This window comes from Loxodonta africana, chromosome 9, assembly GCF_030014295.1.
Source record: "Loxodonta africana isolate mLoxAfr1 chromosome 9, mLoxAfr1.hap2, whole genome shotgun sequence".
Lineage (NCBI taxonomy): Eukaryota > Metazoa > Chordata > Mammalia > Proboscidea > Elephantidae > Loxodonta > Loxodonta africana.
The window spans coordinates 31,445,144-31,465,572 of NC_087350.1; the positions used below are offsets into that span (position 1 = coordinate 31,445,144).

The window sequence follows — 20,429 nt, forward strand, 5'->3', positions numbered from 1 at the left end:
AATGGATTGGTGCAGTTACCAGGGGGGAAAAAATAAAGGGGAAAACTTTCAGGATTCAATTCGTCTTCCAACACTTCACAGGACTTAGGAAAAAAGTATGTGAAGATCATGCAGAGGTGAAGCAAATGGGAACAAAACTAGTACAAGTTGCCACATGAGATGAAACCGTATCTTCCAAAGCTGGTTTTACATATTTCCAAAAGCAAGTACCTTCTTCCACCATATTTTTTCTTCCTTAGCTCTCCATGTGGTAATTGATCTAGGCCTCAAAGGCAGGAGCTGGGGAGATCTACCAAACCAAGGCATTCTTGGCAGAGTGCAGAGAATGACCAAAGATGTGGTGTGTATGAGGTGACCAGACTGAGTGGAGGACTTAGCATAGGAGAGAAATGCCAGATTAAAATGGGCCAAGACGTTTGAATGTAATTTGGATAGTCCGTGTTTCCTAAAGATTGGTAAGCATAGGTGATTTTCAGAGGCAGATTCATGATTTTTATTATTTTTTAAATAGATTTTAGTTTTTAGAGAAGTTTTGTATTTACAGAAAAAAATGTGCAGAAAATACAGAGAATTCTCATATACCCCCTGACCCTACACACTCTTTTTCCCGTTATTAACATCTTGCATTTGCTTGGTGCATAATTATCGTTGATGAACCAATACTGAGACATAGTTATTAACTGAAGTCCATAGTTTACATTAAGTTTCACTCTTTGTGTGGTACTACTGCTCAACAGGTTTTGACAAACGCATAATGTCCTGTGGCCACCGTTACAGTGTCATTCAGAAATAGTTCCATAGCCCTAAAAGTACCCTGTGCTTCACCTATTCATCCTTCCTCCTCACCCCGAGCCCTTGGCAACCATGAATCTTTGTACTGTCTCTATGGTTTTGCCTTTTCCAAAATATCATATAGTTGGAATCATACAGCATTTTTAGACTGGCTTCTTCTTTTAGCAATATATTGATACAGTAAAGTATCTATCATGCAGCTATCAAAAGAAATGAGCTATCAAGTTATGGAGGGCCATGGAGGACACTTAAATTCATATTGCCAAGTGAAAGAAGCAAGTCTGATTTTTTATTATTTTTATTATTATATTTTAAATATTTTATTCATGTAAAGCCTCTGACTTCACAGAAAGTACTTGTTAGAATAAAGATAAATTAATCTAAGTGAAACAGAGTTGATTTAAAGAAAACTATTAAAAAAATAATGGGTATAGATGGTGTGTGGATATGTCAAGTATAATTACCCGTTCCAAAAAAAACTCAAACTCGTTGCTGTCCAGTCAGTTCCGACTCATAACGACCTATAGGACACAGTAGAACTGCCCCATACGGTTTCCAAGGAGCACCCGGTGGATTCAAATTGCCAGCCTTTTGGTTAGTAGCCCTGGCTCTTAACCACTACACCACCGGTTACTTCTCTAACTTCAAACATTTAATTATACAGGGTTTCCAAGTATAATTAAATGTTTGAAGTTAGAGAAGTAGGGTGGTAAGCGACAGAGAACTTTCGTAGTTAAGTAAGGAGGAAATGGCATGACAGAAATGATGTTTTTAGGAAAATCAATTCTGCTGACCTGAACAGAAGTCACAGAGAGAAAAAAAATCATCAACAACTAATAAATGTAAACATATTCTGTCTTGATACAGTAGTAAAAAGAATAAATATATTTTATAAAGATGTTAATTTTTTTGCCATATTTGCTGAATACAGTTTTCCCAATCTGCTGGAGTATTTTTAAATTGCTTATGCTATTTATTTATTTTTTTTTACAAAGGTAGTTTTCAATTTTATGTAATCTGAGCAGCTGATCGTTTGCTTTGGGATTTCTTAAAAGGGTTTTAAGCTTAGGAATTCAGTCTTAGTCTTTAATTCACAGATCTAATATCTCGTTTGAGTGGAAATTTTGAAAAGGATATTTTTAAAGTATTTAACATTTTAGTGGTTCTTGAATTTTTTTTAAACACTATGAGGGATTAGGAGCCCTGATGGCGCAGTGGTTAAGAGCTTGGCTGCTATCCAAAAGGTCAGCAGTTTGAGTCCACCATCCTCTCCTTGGAAACCCTATGGGGCAGTTCTCCTCTGTCCTATAGGGAGGGATGCTATGCGTCGGAATCAACTCTACAGCAACAGGTTGGGTATGAGGGATTAATTTTATTTCCCTTAAATTCCTAATAGTTCTGCCTACATAAGTTAATGAATAGTTCTTCCTTTCTGGTGATGCCACTTTCATCTTTATCAAATTCTTATATGCAACACAATCACTAATAAGAGTCAACGCATAAATTTAAAAAAATAACAAAGACATTTTTATCTCAGCTGCCTCTTACGCTTGAGCAATTTAGATGTAGAAATAGCCGAGTTGAATTTAATTTCATTTTCAGTTTTGGACCTACCTGTCTGGTGGAGATGCAACAGAACAATCAGGGGTCCAATGACCAACTTCGGGTAACAGTATAAAAGAAACAATGATAAACATTGTCAGTAAATGGATTTAGGAACTGTTGAAAGTAATACACATTTCAACTTAATTTTAACTTTCATTTTAATTCCTTAGTATTTCAACCCAAATGCCCATCTGGAAGGATCTTCATCATGGTGCTTATGGATTTTTCTCTTTTCCTTTGCTCTTTATGCTGGTGGCATTTGTACAGAGAGTTCTCCTATTGTTGTTGTTGTGAGTTGCTGTCAAGTTGATTCTGACAGCAACTAACAAATGTGCGGAGTAGAACAGCACTTCATAGGGTTTTCAAGGCTATGACCTTTCAGAAGCAAATGGACAGGCCTTTCTTCCAAGGCACCTCTGGGTCTGTTTGAACTGCCAACCTTTTGATTAGTAGTTCAGCGCTTAACCAATTGCACTACCCAGGGACTCCTGCCAGTTTTCCTAACCTGAAACACCAAACCCATTGCCATCAAGTCGATTCCAACTCATAGTGACGCTGTAGGACAGAGTAGAACTGCCCCATAGAGTTTGAAGGAGTACCTGGCAGGTTCAAACTACTGACCTTTTGGTTAGCAGCTGTAGCATTTTAACCACTGTGCCACCAGGCTTTCCCCAGTTCTCTTAGCCATGGATTATCTTTATTCTTGACTCTATCTTGACAACAGAAAACAGTGCTCAGACAAGTTGAACCATGCAATAGAAATTTCATCTGATCTCATCTTACCTATGTGTCAGAAGCAACCTCATGTGAACCAGAATTATAATGCCAGGAATTATCTGATTCCTGAGGATCCCTTTTCCCTCTCAGTCCCAGTGAATGATTGCTAAGGGAATATAAAGGATGTAAGACATGGAAAGAGTAAATTTGTTGACATGGCCATTGAACTGGATACCTTGCCTTCTTGCAGGTAAAACTAAAAAAAGGTATCACAAATTCTAGGCTTTATTTATAAGACAAAGCATTTAAGTATATTAACTTAAGGTATTCCTTGATGCAGTAATGTCATACTTTCCTTTAAACTGGACTTTGAGCTTTGAACCCAGATATAGACACAAAGCAAACAAACCAAAAAAAAAAAAAAAAAAACCCATCTCTGTCAGTAGAACATTTTAGCTGCAAAGGTTGAAGACCAGAAGAATATAGTTGACCTGATGTGATCCGTCAGTTCACTGATCTGAAGAAAAGGAATCACCTATTTGTGGCTTGCTATGGAAACCCTGGCGGCATAGGGGTTAAGTGCTATGGCTGCTAACCAGAGGTCGGCAGTTCCAATGCACCAGGCGCTCCTTGGAAACTCTATGGGACACTGCTACTCTGTCCTATAGGGCCTCTATGAGTCGGCATCGACTCCACGGCAATGGGTTTGATTTTGGTTTTGGTTAAGGAAGGCCAGTTATGATGCAGAAAAGCTGAGCAGTGGTTGGAGAAAGAAGAGGAAAAAAGAGAGGGAAAGAAGAAAAAAAAATAGACATAAAAAAAAGATAGGGGACAGAAAAGGAAATAATGGCAACCTTTAGAGTTGGTGGTGCCCACTTTGAGAAGGGTAATGGTAACGACTGTGACGTTGGTGGCCCCCAATAATCTATGCCTCCAAGTAACCGCCCTTGTGTACTCCTCTCCCCTTGGACCTGCGTTGGGTCCGTGACTCACTCTAACCAACAGAATGTGGCATAAGTGATGCTGTGCCAGTTCTGGGTCTAAGTCTTAAGAAGGTCGAGCAAGTTCACGGAAAAATGGAGAAACGTCACTCACTCCAAAGGAGGCACCTTTTCAGATCCGGGCACTCGCATTCCTCCTCCGCCCTGCTGCTAGTCCATGAGGCGAACATTCTTTTCATTTACAGAAAGGCTGAATTCAGGATGAAACTCCCGAAGGTCACCCAACAGAGTGACCTGAGCACTTGTTTTTGTGAAGTGCACAGTTCTGGGGCCTGTGAGGTGGGACAAGGCCCTTTCTTCCCCCAGGTTCTGTGGGACAGCTGGGAATTTTTTTTTTTTTTTTTTTTTTTTGTGCTTTGGGTGACAGTGGACACTTGAAGTTAGTTTCTCCTTCAAAAATTTATACACATATTGTTTTGACAATGTGACAACACACTCCCCCTGTCCACCTTGCATTTCCCATGTCAATTCGACCCGTTTCTGTCCCTTCCTGCTTTCTCGTCCTGCTTTTGGACAGGAGCTGCCCATTTGGTCTTGAATATCTGAATAAACTTAAGAGGCACGTTCCCCACATACACACAAAAAAAGGCCTAGTAATGTCTGCTTTTGTGCTTTCAGGAGCCCTGAGCTACCATATAAGAATTTTGTTGCTCTACTGGAGAAGTTCTGTGGAGAGGTCATAAGAGTAAGCCACCTGAAGGTAAGAAGCCCTAAGACTACAGGGGGAGCCCAGCCACCTCAGTGTCCAGCCATGCCCTGGACCCTTCTGACCTATCAGCTGAACGAATCCACACGAGTGACCATTGGCAAGACCAATAGAAGATCACCCTGCTAAGCCCTGCCCAGAAGGCCAAATTGTGAACAAATAAAATAACTATTTTTTAAGCTGCTTTGTGAACTGAATTGTGTCCCCCAAAATATGTATTGAAGTCCTGGTCCCTGTACCTGTTGTTTGGAAGTAGGTTTCTGGTTAGGTTAATGATGTCCTAACAGAGAAGAGCGAGTCCTAAACATAATTACTTCTGAGTTATTAAAAAGACCGGAATAGACAAAGAGATGCTCAGGGGGAAGGGGTCATGTGAAGACAGACACATAAGACAGATGCATCTGCAAGCCCAGGAACTGCGAGAATTGCTGCTTACTGGAAGCTGAAATAGACAAAGAAGTCCCTCCCCCAACAGCTACATCCTGAATTTGAACTTCTAGCCTTCTGCTCTGTGAGAAAATCGATTTCTGTTCTTTGAAGCCACCCACTTGTGGTATTTTTTGTTATGGCAGCACTAGGTAACTAAGCCAGCCACTAAATTTTGGGTGGTTACACAGGAAAAGATAACTGTCATTATGGTAATGGAGGAGGAGAGTCAGGGGTTATGACCTCACAATGACTCTACTCTCTGGGACATCATGGTGTGGAGTGAAGATGGCAGGCTTGGGACCATGGCCAGCTTGGTTCAAATCCTCACTTTGCCACTTTTGAGCTTTGTAGTTTTGACATACTTAATCTTTCTGAGCCTCATTCTTCTTATCCGTAAAATGAGAAAAATATTTCTTCTCTCACAAGACAGCTGGGGAATGAAACGCGTGAAAGTTTTTGGCAAATATTAAGTACCTAGCAAATGTTTAATTCCATTCTGTTTCCTCCCTGCAGTTCTCTCACCCCTGAGGGGATAAAAGTCATCTAAACTACATTAGCTCTTAAGGGTAGTCCCATGACCTGCTAAAGGCAATTCTGTGATAGGTCAATTTTGCACTCTGTGTGTGCATTTAATAAACAATCATTGTGTTTTTATGAATAAGAGGTAAACTACTAAAAAAAAGTGAGTTTTTTTTTTTTAGATGTTGCCAGGTTTGGAAACCACTGCTGATTCGTGTCTGTGTCCCAGACCAACTAGACCTGCTTCTCCCGAGCAGCACAATTGTTTATTAGAAGCAGCTTGGGTCAACAAGAAGCACTGAGGTTATATCCAGCTTATTTTATTGCAGAAGGTATATACTTTTATTTCAGTTAGATTTTTACCAAAACGGCATCCCTAGCTCAATTTTTTTGTGAGGTTTACTAAGGGAAAATTGATATATTCCAAGGCAGCACTGAACATAATTTGGTGCTTATTGAATCCCTACCTTAGTTTTAGAGGTGATTTAGGACCCTGGAAAGAAAGAAGTCCCATAATGAGCATTATGGATTGAATTGTCTCCCCAAAAAATGATCATTAACTTGCCTAGGCCATGATTCCTAGTATTGTGTGATTGTCCACCACTTTGTGAACTGATGTGACTAACCTTTGTGTTTTAAATTCTAACCTCTACGATGTTAATGAGGCAGGTTAGAGGCAGTTATGTTAATGAGGCAGGACTCAATCTACAGGATTAGGTTGTATCTTGAGTCAATCTCTTTTGACATATAAAGGAGAGAAGGGAGCAGAGAGTAGAAGGATCGAACACCGCCAAGTAAGAGGAGCCAAACAGAGCGCATCCTTTGGACCAGAGTCCCTGTGCAGAGAAGCTCCTAGACCAGGGAGCTAGACTAATGACAAAAGCCTTACTTCAGAGCAGACAGAGACAGAAAGCCTTTCCCTAGAGCTGGTGACCTGAATTTGGACTTCTGACCTCCTAAACTGTGAGATAATAAATTTCTTTGGTAAAGCTATCCACTTGTGGTATTTCATTTATAGTAGCACTAGATAACTAAGACAATGAGTGTTCGCATTATGTTAAAACTGTGCAGACACCAAGTTTCTAAACTCCATGAGAGAAAGCTTAAAAAAAGAAATAGAAAGCATTAAGAAGAAAGAAAACAAAACTGCTGGCCTGTTTCCTCAATTTCCAATCTGTAAAATGAAAAAGTAAGACTAGAAGGTTCTCCAAGGTCACTTCCACATTAGATATCTTACCTCCTGTGCCTATGTTAGTCTTGTGTGGACAGTGAGATTAAAAACACAGGTTACTCTCCAGCAAAACTTTAATTGTAGAGTTTGATTAGAAAAAGAATCAAGATGCTCTTTTTGGATTTCTTTTTAATTGCGTTTTTATTGTTTCCATTTTATTTTAAAGTACAAACAAAAGCCTCTGTTTGCCAAATTGCTGTACACATTCTTTTGCCATACAACTGCCCTAGCAAGTTAACCTAAAACAATTACATAAGATGAACTTTTAATGAGAAACTTAGTTCTCTGATTACACTGAACATTTTTTTTTTTTCCTTCGAACCTCTTAAAGGACTCTAGGGTTTCTACACCTTAGTACCAAGAACATGGTGAAGGAATTTGTCTCAGCTTAGTATTTACCTCATGTTAGACTGGCTAGAAGTTGTTTTTCTCCTAATGGCTTAGGAGAGCAGTTTAAATGCTTTGGTTCTAGTAATAAAAGTTCCAAGGTGGAAGGGTGAGTGAATCCCCATGTAATGTTCAGTTTATTAAAGTGGCCATATCCAAAGCTTTTGCAGAGTAAATTCTTACCAGAAACTCTGAATAAGGGCAGGTCACCTTTGAGGAAAGGATGAGAAAATAGGGGAGCAAAAGTAAAGTGCAAATCAACTCAACGGTAACAGCAAAGTACAGGAGAGTCCTCTCTCTCTCCAAATTAGGTCCCGCTATTATAGATTTCATAGGTTCGCTATAAGTCGGAATCAACTCGATTGTAATGGGTTTGGTTTTTTATTTATTGTAGATTTGGAAACCCTGGTGGTGTAGTGGTTAAGAGCTATGGCTACTAACAAAAAGTTGGCAGTTCGAATCCACCAGATTCAAACTCCCAACCTTTGGTTAGCAGCTGAGTTAACTCTTCACACTACACAGAGACTCCATTCTGTGGTTCCAATAGTTATTTCAGGGGTGTTTTTATCACCTAAGCTGGTACCGTACACCTTAATGTTAGGCCTATAGTTGGGAACACTGGGGTAACGATTCTCCTTTTCCCCCGCAAGAAGCCATCTTGGAACCATGACAGAAGTGGCCTGTTGTTGTTGTTGTCAGTTGCCTTCAAGTTGATTTCAACTCATGGTTACCCATGTGATGGGGGTAAAACTGCTCCATTGGGTTTTCAAGGCTGTGACCTTTCAAAAGCAGATCACCAGGCCTGTCTTCCAAGGTGCCTGTGAGTGGCTTCAAACCACCAACCTTTCAGCTAGTAGTCAAATGCTTAACCGTTTGTGCCACCCAGAGAATGAATCAATGCTGAGAAAGCAGAGCCGAGAGGTGGCAAGTGACAAGCTGAATCTACTCCTGAGTTGTGGAGAAATACGAGCCAATAAATTAAAAAGTTTGCTTAAACCAGGATGTATTTCTATCATTAGCAGGAGAAAGAGTCCCACTTGATAGTTATTAAGTTGTCACTTTAAGGACTAAACTGCACCTGACCCAAAAAAAAGTGCACCTGACCCAAGCCATGGTGTTTTCAATGCCTCATATGCATGCAAAAGCTGAACAATGAATAAGGAAGACCAAAAAAGAATTGATGCCTTTGAATTATGGTGTTGGTGAAGAATATTGAATATACCATGGACTGCCAGAAGAATGAACAAATCTGTCTTGGGTAAAGTACAGCCAGACCGCTCATTAGAAGCGAGGATGGCAAGACTTTGTCTCACATGCTTTGGACATGTTATTAGGAGGGACCGGACCCTGGAGAAGGACGTCATGCTTGGTAAAGTAGAGGGTCAGTGAAAAAAAAGGAAGACCCTCAATAAGACACAGTGGCTGCAACAATGGGTTCAAGCATAGCAACGATTGTGAGGATGGCACAGGACTGGGCAGTGTTTCATTCTGTTGTACACAGGGTCACTTTGAGTCTGAAATGACTCAACAGCACCTAACAACACCAAGTTGTATATTTCCCCTTGAACTCTTAACCAGCTCCTCGTTTGCCAGTTATTCTTTCCAAAACACAGACCTGGGTATGCTGTTCTCCTAATTCTGAAAACACTGTCTTCCTGCTACTCTCAGCACAAAGTTCAAGCTTCTTAAACTCTCATTCAAAGTCTTTCACATCTGAGTCCCCTTCTACTTTGTCAGCCTAATTTTCTGCTACTGTCGCTCTCAGGCCCATACCCTAAGCTGTAGTGTGACCAGACGTGTTCTTTTATATATGTTATAGGTTTGCTCATGTTCGTGGGCCCTAGTTTGCACTTCCCCTTCCCACAGCCTTTTCTGATTTATCAGGAACAGAATCTTGAGAACATAAGATGTTCATTGTTCTTAAATGTTAAGCGTTATGCATCGCCATCGTTCCTACTGACTCAAGGGCTAATTTAGAGACTGTTGGCAGGAGGGAAAATTGATGTACCCAGACACTTGATAAAAAGTGCATTTAGACACCAAAGATCTCATTTAACAGGAATTCTAATATGGTTATATTATAAAAATCTCGGAAAGATACAAGCTTGGACAATGCTTACAGCTTTAACTATTACAAAAATGAATGAGCAAAAAACAAAAACATATGTTCACATAAAAACTTGTAGATGAATGTTTACAGCAGTGTTATTCACATAGTCACAAAGTAAAACAAACACAAATGTTCACCAATTGATGAATGGGTAAACAAAATGTGGTATATTCATATCTAGCAATAAACAGAAACAAAGTACTGATACATACCAAAACATGAAATAATCTCGAAAACATACCAAGTGAAAAAAGTCAGACACAAAAGACTGTATGTTGTGTGATTCCATTTGTAAGTAATTTCCAGAACAGGCTCTTACAATTAATGGTTGCCTAGGACTTGGGGAAAAGGTGGGGAGGACTGAACCACAGATTTCCAAGGCTGTAAATCTTTACAAAAACAGACTGCCACATCTTTCTCCCGCAGAGCAGCTGGTAGTTCCAACTGTCGACTTTTCAGTTAGCAGCCAAGCACTTAACCACTGTGCCACCAGGGCTCCTTACACCTCAGTGTAGCCATTACCAAAAAAAAAAAGCCTGAACTGAATCCCTCAAAAGGTCCATCTCAGCTGGCACCAGCTACCTGAAATTTTCTCTGACCCTTTTCCTCCTCCATTCTGGCAGAAAAACTAATTGCTCCTTTATTTGTGTTCCTGTTATGTGTTTTTCCTACATCTGTTATAGTTTGTATCACATTTTATTAGAGCTGTTTTGCAGGTCTGTCTCACTGAACTACAGCCTGCCCGAGGGCAGAAGCAGTGGCTTTTGTTGATACTCCTGCAGTACTAGAAATACTTCATACTGGAGCTCAATACAAGTTAGTTGTATGCATGAATGAAAGGCATCTTGTAGGCACTGTTTTTAAATGAGGTTTTAAAGGATTTTGCCCCAGAATCTGTCCTGCCCCTAGGCTTTCTGGGATCCTGAAAACAGGTGCCTCCAAGGACTCATCACAGGAACAGTGAGCAGGATAGAGTGAGAGAGCATTTGAGACTGTCCCTAGAAAAGAGAGGACATGAAAATCCAAAACTAATGACATCCCTACTGAATCTTCTCAAATACTAACATATTCTCTGGTAGACCTTTTGGGAAACACTCCTCCTTGGAGACAGTATAACCAAAGGCAGTGTGAAATCTGGGACCAGGCTTCCGTGTGGGTGATTAGGCCAACTGGGAAGGGTCTCTTGGGTTTTGGAAGAGAATACCTAATTCTACCAAAAGCCACCTCCACCACCTCCTGTGGCTGCCTGGAATCCTCTGGTGAGAACTTTATTACGAGGCTTAGAGGTTAGTTATATGTAAAATATATTCCTGGGAGGGATAAAATTTTAAACTCTTTTTATGCATTTATATCTTAGTGAGAGTAATACGCAATACAGTTCTTGACAGCAGGTTTAAGAGAGAGAGAAAGAAAAACTATAAAGGCGTTGGTGCTAAGGGTGGGAAGAAAAGGGGACCTAAGAGGAGCAAGGTTATCAAAAATGGCTTTTCTTTCTTGCCAAGTTGGTCAGCATTTAATAGGCAAATGCAACCACCCATAGCCACAGAACTATTTTAATTTTAGGACTAGGGTGTACTTTTATTTAACAAAATTGGTTATTGATATTGTTTAATATAAAAGGGATGAGAACACAGGAAATTTAATAGGGCTCTCCAGACTTACTTGCTGTGTGATCCAGGGAAATACCCTCTCTGAGATTTGGTTTTCTTTATTAATAACATGGGCACAATAATATCTGCCCTGTTTATCTCATAGGGTGGTTGTGAAAACCCTTTGAGATCACTAAAGGTAAAATGTTTTATAAATTAGACAAATAAAAGCCTAAGTGCCATAAAGGTTTCTCACTCAACATCAACAGAGTTTATTTTTGGTGGTACAAAAAGACAAAAACAAATGCATTGTACCTTTAGTATCTTGTTCCTTTCTATTTTGAAGGCACTTTTGTCATGTTCAGATGAGTAATCTTATTAGCATTTGGGGAAAACTCTTTCTATTGACACTTGTTGTAGATTTTAACTCAAGGCACACAAATTGTATCTAATGGCATCTAGCCATCAAATGCCATATTAAAAGAGAAAAGCTGTTCTTTGACCATCTTCCCAAAGTACTATTGATTAGTATCAGAAAATTGGGAAGGGAAGAGATGCAGGGATGCCTTCCTGAGGTAGATGATACATTTGAGCACTTATGACCCACATATCTGTCCTTTTTCTGGTCTCTTTCCTGCTCCTCATCTGTACTGAGCGCTTGGCAATTAACAAGTGCCACTTGGGGACCTCTCCTGCCCTGCCGTATAACTCCTGAACAATGTAGGACTTCCCTCTACATCAGCGTCAGGAAGTCCCAAGGGGCAGAGACCGTGATCTACAGAGACTTGTGTCTAGTAGTTTCCAGCAGTAAATATTTATTAAACGAAGATTTGCCTGAGGTTGCATATCAAGGAGAGGAGGAAGGGGCACATTTTGGCAGATTTTATCCTCAAGGCAGGTTACCTGCTCCTATAAAATTAAGGGAGACGCCACCTGGTGGGAAGTCTTTCTTACCCCTTCACGGGAGATCCAGCTAGTCCAAGGCCACGAATGTTTAAGGAAGACGTGAGAAATTAGGAGACAGTTCAGAGGATAGTTGTCATGGTGGTAAAAAAGTTGAGAAAAGAAGACGTAGGAAGAGAGAGGAAGAATTCTGGGATTATTAGGCCTGACTAGAGGAGCCTGACTAAAGTGGGATAGTGGGATAGGTAGGTGATTTTTGGACATAAAACCAAAAAACCAAACCCAGTGCCGTCGAGTCGATTCCAAGTCATAGAGACCCTATAGGACTTTTGGACATAGGCAGGGTGATTACTTAGAGCAGAGAGTCTCAACCTTTCTTTGTGACAGGGTACTATTAGGAAAAATCACTTTTAGATGGTCTAGTCAGGTAATCAGGTAGGGCTACTCAAGAATAAGTTCTGTCCTCAGGCTTTGACGCTCCTCAGCCCCACACTGCCACCCAAGGACTGAGGCATCAATAGCTTAGCGTACAGCAATCTACCCTTGGTTTTGGGGGAGAATGGGGCCACATATCTGTTAGGAAACTGAGGAAGGGAACAGGGATTGTCTGTATTTTAGTCAGAGTAAGAAGTGGCATCTAAATAACAAATGAAAAATTGAAATAAAAGGAAATACTTAATTCTTGGGTTTGAAAAGAACAGACTATTTTGCCAGAGGGTGTGTGTGTGTGTGTGTGTGTGTGTGTATGTAGCATGTGTCCCAAAAGTCTGAGTGCAATTTAAGCTTCACAAGCTTCAGAAAGAATAAGTGCTACAAACTTAACCTACCAATCACTTAAAGTCTTAATTATTTGCATGTATACTTATTCAGTTTTGTGAATGTAGAATAACAAATTATTAATGTTAATTATCTGAGTCAGCCCCTCTGATTGAAGATGGCAAAGACTGGCTGAAACGAAAAATTAAAAAAAAAAAAATTTACTATTCAACATTCACAAAACTAAGTAAGTATAGAAGAATTTTAAATTCTACATCAGGGTTGGTGGAAAGCAAAAACACTCTCTGGGAAGTTATCTGAGTCCATACGTGATCCTGAGAGGATAAATCCTGGGTGAGAGCAAGAATTCCAGGTAGTGCTTCAGACTTTCAAGGCAGTGAAATTGGTGGGGTTCAAGTCAAATTCTCCAAACTATAAAGGGAATGCAGGTCATATCTGGGTTACAGGTGGAATAAACAGGAAAAAAAATCCACTAAGGTGAATATATGATATGATAAAAGGGTGGAGTTTGATAATGGGATGATAGGGTAGGCTGGGCAGGATGGTGGGGGAGGGGCTGTGTGCTTCGCCCCCTCCCCGACCATCATAAACGCTTTGTGACTTCAAAACTTTGTGATGCATGCAACCTGGGCCTATATAATCCAGAGCGCACCCCCTCAGTGCTCAGTTGCCTCAGGCAGCAGCGCAATTCAGAATAATGGAGACCGTTCTCTCATTTCTGAATAGCCATCCTGAGCCTACGCTGAGCTTCGGCTCAACTTCCTCGGATAGTGACCCCACCCTCACCTTCCTGTGCAGGTTGGGGTTTCTCCTTTTGCTTCTATGTTATCTACTGTGGAATCTGTATTTTCCAACCTGGTGGAACAACAAAGGCATCAAAAAGGTAAGGAACCCTGAGCTGAGCTCCCAACAAAGACTCTCTGTTGTTGGTTTCCATTTTTATTCCCACTTTCCTAAATCAAGTACATTGGCACAGACAGCTGTGATGGGAAGTCCGAGAAGAGGATGGATCATTACTGTTCTAGGGGAAGAGGCCAGGCAGGGGTAGGGGTTCAGAGGACTAAGGTTTCTATCTGAAGCTCACAGACCATCTGGGTGTGGTGGATTCCTGGATAAAATCCCAAACCCAGTGACTCTTTGGCTCTGAATTGGATTATTTAGTGTTTGGGATCCCCGCAGGAGAAGAGAGTCCCAACACTCAATCACTAGTCACATTCCCATATCAGGTGTCACGTGACCAAGACTTCCTTGGTGCTAGGCCGATCAGTAGAGCAGTGCTGAGACTCTGAGAGCCTCTGAGCAGAGGCTGGTGACTGTTGGTCCTTGAGCAGAGGGAGGGCTACTGACTGGGAATATCAAGTGTGGCTCTCATAGATAACAGTATTTTACCGTCTTTTAAGAATAAATAAAAGGAAGGAATGAAGTTCTATTTAAAATGTTGCTGTTAGTTGCGGTAGAGTTGGCTCCAACTCATGACGACCTTACGTATAACGGAATGAAAAAATACCTGGCTCTGAGCCAGCCTCAATTGTTGGTATATATGAGCCCACTGTTGCAGCTATTGTGTCCATCTCAGAGAAGGATTTCCTCATTTTTGCTGACTCATAATTAAAATAGTCATATTATTCATGAATAATGAATATTCCCAGCTCCCGAGAGACAGGAGAGAGCTGAGTGTCAGCCCCTCATTGTGTACTTTTTTTTTCCTCAGCATCATGGCAGAGTCAAGAGGAGGAAGAAAGGTGGAACATTTAAAGGTAAGAGTCTACCTATTCCTCCTGGGCTTTCAAAGGTGACTCTTCCTCTTCCTTCCATGAGATCTGAGGTCCACAATATGAGGCTGTCAGTTGCTAGATAGTCTTTTATCAGAAACAGATCCCTCACAGGAGAGGTTGATGGGAAGGCAGCTAGAACCTGAGGTTTCCTGCTCTCTATCCATGGGCATGAATCGGTGATGGATGTGGGCAAGGAAGGTAGCCTAAACAGGTGGGTGTGTGAGGTGCCAAGGAAGGAGTACTGGTTGGTTTGAAGTCAGATTTCTGTTTCCTGACTTTGGACAAGTAGTTTAGCTTCCTTGACGCTCACATTCGTCATTAAGATTACCACTGGTCTCTGACCCTCACAGGTTGGCTTTGAGCATCAAATAGAATAACGTACGTAAATATGCTTGATAAACCATGAAGCAACATATACATGAGTACCTAGTTCAAATTTTAATTGATTTGAACTGTCTACTAATCCTTAGTTTTGAGTCTAATATCCCAAGGATTTGCATCTACCTTCAGCCAAATATGACCCTTTCTCCTTGTTTCTCAGGTTGCAAAGCTTATGAGATGGAAGTAAAGAAGGCAAGAAAGCTACTAAGTCTTCTGAAAGGGTGATTCATCTTTCCCCTCCCTCTTTTAGCATGGTCTATGTGGGTGGGTTATGCAATTTTAGGAGTCCCTGGGTGGTGGAAACAGTTAACAGGCTTGGCTGCTAACCAGAAGGCTGGAAGTTCAAGTATAGACACCTTGGGAAAAAAGCCCTGGCAATCTAAAAAAAAAAAATGGCAATCTAGTTCTGAAAAATCATACGTTGAAAGCCCTATGGAACACAGTTCTACTCTGACACACATGGGGTCTCCATGAGCCAGAATCAACTTGACATCAACTGGTTTTTGGTATGCAATTGCAGGATCTCAGTGCAGCCTCTTATGTCACAGGAGGGGTAGCCATAGCAACAGGAATGTGAATGAAGGCCTTGAGAGAGGGATATAGGGTGGGGGCATTGTGAAGTCATGGACGTGCAGCCTCTTAGGTCACAGGAGGAGTAGCCATAGCAACAGGAATGTGAATGAAGGCCTTGAGAGGTATATAGGGTGGGGGCATTCAGAAGTCATGCATGTGGGGGGTTACGAGGGCTTCAGTTGGCCCCACTCCTGCCAGACCAACAGGCCCTCCTATTCTTGTACTGGTCCTGGCTGCAGCTTTGTATCTCCTATCTCTGCAGCCCCCTGGGCCAGCACCACGATACCATCCGCCTTCGTCAAATGTTATGTCCAGATCCATCCTGTGAGGTGTGTAACAGAACAACTGCTGAGGTCAGTCAGCTGCTGTTTGGAGAGCCCGTGGAAGATGCTGCTTCCTGTGTGTCCCCTGTGGCTCCCACAGTGCCTGTGACTGAGTCATCTTTCCCTCTGGCCCCCTCAGCACAGCCTCCAGAAGACCCAATACCATCCTCTCTACCTCTCTCCTCCCTCCTCTCCCAGGACCTGAAAACATCCTTGGTTGATTCTCTTTCACCCTCACCACCGGGTGACTCTCTGCCACCAGAGCCTGTTTCTCCCTTGGATTCCACATTCCCAGTGAACCACTTTCCACCCCAATCACATGCCTCCTCCCCATTCCTGCTACAGCACACTCCGAGTGTGGATCATGTTCCACAACCAGATTCTTCTTTGACTTTGAAGACCATCTTCTCCCTTGACCTCTCCTTGTCTCAAGACATGAACCCCTCACCGTATTTGTCCCACTCAGCGAATCTCACTGATTCAGTCACTTGTCACTACACACCACCAACTCTGTCTGCCTCACCACCGCAAGACTGCACTTCAACTGTGACTCAATCTAAATTGATACCAACCTCACTGAAATCTGTCTCTGAGAGCTCATCTTCAGAGAGCCCTGGTGGGTTGGCCCCTTATAGTCCAACAGTCACAGGCACAAACCGTTCAGAATTCTCCTGGCCAGCTCATGCTAAGGAACAGTTACCCTCCACCTTGACACAGTGTGATGTCAACAAAGAGGCCCCTGCCCTCTATCCTTCAGAGGTCTCTTTGAGAAGCCTTGCAACCAACTCAGAGGCTAGTAACCTCTCTTTTCTCAGTCCTGATGTCCTGGCTCTCCTGGAGAGGCAGGTAAAGAGAGATTTCCTGAAGAAGGAAAAGATTAAAAACGAGGCTGTTCCAGACCATCTTCGGCCAGATGACCAACTAAAACACAACTTAGCAGCCTCTGTGCCCTTCCAGGGTATGGAAGGCAATCAGGAATCTCCATATCCTAAGACCTTTGGAGACCACGTACATCCACAACACGTTCAGCTCTTCTGGGGTCTACCGTCTCTGCACAGTGAGTCCCTAGCATCTATGGTGGTCTCAACTGGCTATTCCTCAGACTTTGTCTATTTTAATAGACTACCCTTATCTCTGTCCTTGCCTGAGATTCAGCCTCAAACCTTATCCCAGTCCCTGCATTTACATCATACTTGGGTCCAGTTCCAGGCTCACCTTCAATCCCAGCTCCAAAACCTACCACCTTCTCCACCCAACAATGAGGAACAGTCTCTTTCCCAAGAAACAGTTGACTGCCTGGAGCAGCATGTACTACAGAAACAACTGGAAAATGTATTGGGTATACCCCCTGTTGTCCAAAAATCTCAGGAAGCCTTTTGTCCTCCAGCTCCTAACTTTCCTCAGCACCACCAGCACTACCAGACCCATGCTCCAATAACTATCATTCCTGGAAATTTTCCTCTCAGCAGTGAAGTAAGAAAACTCCTCGAACACCACCTGCGAAAGAGGCTCATTCAACATCGGTGGGGCCTGCCCCGCAGGATCCGTGAGTCTCTGCTGCTGATGAGGCCTCCAGATGAATTTCCAGAGATATCTGAATCAAAGAGCACTTACGGACTCACATGGATCCGTGAGTTTAACAGCCAGACCAGCATGGATCTAAATGGTGAGGGATTGAGCCGCCGAAGAAGCTTCTATGAAAGGAGCCTAGAACCAATTCGATTAGAAAAGGCCATGAGGAGGGCTTACTTAGAAAAGAAGATGAGGAAGGGTCGGAGACATAGCCCAGAGAATATCCCAAAAGGTCATCTGTCAAAAGACCCAAAAAGTCACAGGATAAGTCTGTCAGGGGATAATTCAAGGGCCTTGAAAACACATTTGAGCAATAAGCTTGGACAAATCAAGGAGGGTAGGATCCCTGAGGTTGTAGATAGCTCATGGCATGCTGTCAAAAAGACATCAACTCTTCCTGAGAAATCCCACACCCAAATTAAAAGCAGAAATTTGGCACCATTTGTGGGTGGAGACTGCTACCTTAATATTTGTCAGGAGCTTCCATTTATTGATTCAAGCACAAAACAAAGGTTGGAAGACCATATTAAAAATTTTCATCTGAGGATGATAGAGGGCCTTCCCGGCAAAGTTCTAGAATCCCTGCAAATCTTTCAAATGAGGGAATGCCCATCTTTTCCCTTTCCCTATTCCAACTTGCCCTCATCAACCACTCTTCTATCTGAGACAGACTCCAAAATGGAAGTTTCTGAGCCCCTTCGAGAAAGTCTTGAAACGTTCTGGGGAGACAAGATGACAGAATTTGTCGTGGATTATCCTGTACCTGCCACCTCGCCTGTGGACAAGAAAGGGCAGGGGGCCCTGAGACAATCACCCCCTGACATCGATTGTGAGCTTCACGTAAGCCCAGAGCTGCCCACAAGTCAAAGTGGAACTGGACGTACTCCAAGGGACGACTGTACAAGTTCCAGGGAAACAGCAGGAATGGCCAGCGTGTCCAGGGAGATATTCAAGGTGGAGGAGCTCCGTGCTCTTCAATCACAATCAGTAGAAACAAAACTGATGGCTGAAAGTCCCCTCTTGCCAAGAATATCAGCTGTCCAAGATCCTGATCCATCATACCTTAAAAGACAGCTGATCAATGAATTAAAGTTTACATTGAAGGCCAGGCAGTTTAGCCAGGCCCGAGGCTCATCAACTAACACGTCTCATGCCTCAGATAGCTTGTCTTCCACTGACTTACTGTGGAATGGCTCACCCACACATGCCCAGAGTATCTCCAGTGGTTACATGGCAGCTCCCCAGGTGCTGAATGTCCACATGAAGGACAGAGGGATCAACATGAAGCAGCAACAGGAGCCCTGGGTCCCTGAGCATGTCTTAGGGAAGTGCCAGGATAAGAATTTCCCACCAAAGAGAGTGAACCCTCAGCGACCCAAAGCAGAAGAGCTGGGAGGAGGAGATGCAGCATTGGGGACCTCTCAAACCAGAAGGAAGAGCTACCCTGCTCGTGACAAGAAATCCGAGGAGGCCTTTGGGAGCAGGTCCTCCCAGTCCCTGTCACAGAAGGAAGAACAGTCTCCTCCTGAGAGTAATTTTATGAAGAAATTCTTACAGTGGCTTCATCCAAGAATGGGGAAAGCCAGCTCCACGCCAGCCTCTGTACAGAGTAGTGGCCCAAGGAGAAGTCAAGGTCAGAAACCTCTGATGTCTGGAAAGTTCCTAGAGAAGGAACAGGGGCATAGGCTTAGAACAGATACCGCCTGCCCCCGAGAGTCCCTTTGCACCCATATGAAGTTTGTCCAGGGGCCTCCTTTTAACTCCAGGGCTCCCTCCCATAAAGCAAGTACCAAGGCCTGCAGCCAAGAAGCTCTCCCTGCTGGCCAGAGTTGTCCTGTCCGGGGGCCTCCTTTCAACTCCAGGGCTCCCTCCCGTAAAGCAAGTACCAAGGTCTGCAGCCAAGAAGCTCTCCCTGCTGGCCTGAGTTGTCCTGTCCAGGGGCCTCCTTTTAACTCCAGGGCTCCCTCCCATAAGGCATGTACCAAGGCCTGCAGCCAAGCTCCTCTCCCTGCTGGCCACCCCCAGAAAATGAAAGGATTCCAGGGCCAGGTACCTTCTCAGAGGCAGACCCCTCACGCCCCCCAGGGGCTCTGCATCTCATCCAGGCTCCACCAGCATGAGTTCAACCTGCCAGGTGCCTCAGGCCCCCTTTCCTAGTGCTCAAGGCACTGTGTTCAGCGCTCTGTCTCTTCAGCGAGAAAATGCCTCCGTGGCACTTGCCAGGAAGAAAATTCTCAACATTCCTTGTTGAGAATATTGGTCCTCCCCAATAAATGTTTCTCCCCAGAGCACTGTTTTCTGTGTGTACTGTTGTTGGGGCCTGGGGAAAGGAAGGAGTTAGTTCAGTTAGTTTAGAAAAAGGGGTTTGTGACTATAGGATTACATGGGTGGGTGAGAGTGCTCAGTGGGTACTGCTGCAGTGTATACTGGACAAGTTGTGGTAGGCCCTAGGGACATGGTAGATGCTACTTAAGAACCTGTCATGTGGGGACACGTTAATGTTCAGGGAGGCATACACGAACTTAACAATGAGGGTATCTCTTCAGGCTGCCTGGATTGGTAGCATTTTGCAGGGCAAAGGGATCAATCTAGTTCCCAGGGAAAAAATAAAGCACAGAAAATGAGGAAAAGATTGGGAAAGGAAGGGAAACAATGAAGAGGAGAAAGAACGACCTTTCTGAGGGAATAAAGGTTTAAGCCCCATCCCTATATCATGACTCTGTCCTCCTCCCCCCTTCCCAATCTGATCCAGGCACCACTTCCTTGGGGATGATCAGGGCACTGCAGAACATACGAGAATTAATTCAGGCATGGCATCACCCTCTTTAGGGAAGGTACGGTTCATTCATCAGGATGGATGTGCCACTTTGGTGATCTTCATGGGTGTGGTGGAGCCATGATAGATCCCCTCCAGGACACCTGAAGCTCATGCACTACAGGGGAGCCCTAGATCATGCACCAGGGTTACAGGTATTTGGAGGCTCAGCACGGATTCCTTAGAATGCTCCTTTTCACCAAGACTATGCACACACTCACTCT

At 43.0% G+C, this 20,429-nt stretch overlaps 1 protein-coding gene across 1 annotated transcript; it reads left to right on the forward strand.

The window, feature by feature from the left end:
- Nucleotides 1-3,329: 3,329 nt before the first annotated feature.
- LOC135232342 (spermatogenesis-associated protein 31D1-like) lies at nt 3,330-19,547 on the forward strand. Its single transcript, XM_064290831.1, has 5 exons — nt 3,330-3,364; nt 4,734-4,815; nt 14,478-14,529; nt 15,083-15,143; nt 15,641-19,547. The coding sequence occupies exons 1-5, from the start codon at nt 3,330-3,332 to the stop codon at nt 19,545-19,547; spliced, it is 4,137 nt and encodes a 1,378-aa protein (XP_064146901.1).
- The last annotated feature ends 882 nt before the right edge of the window (nt 19,548-20,429 follow it).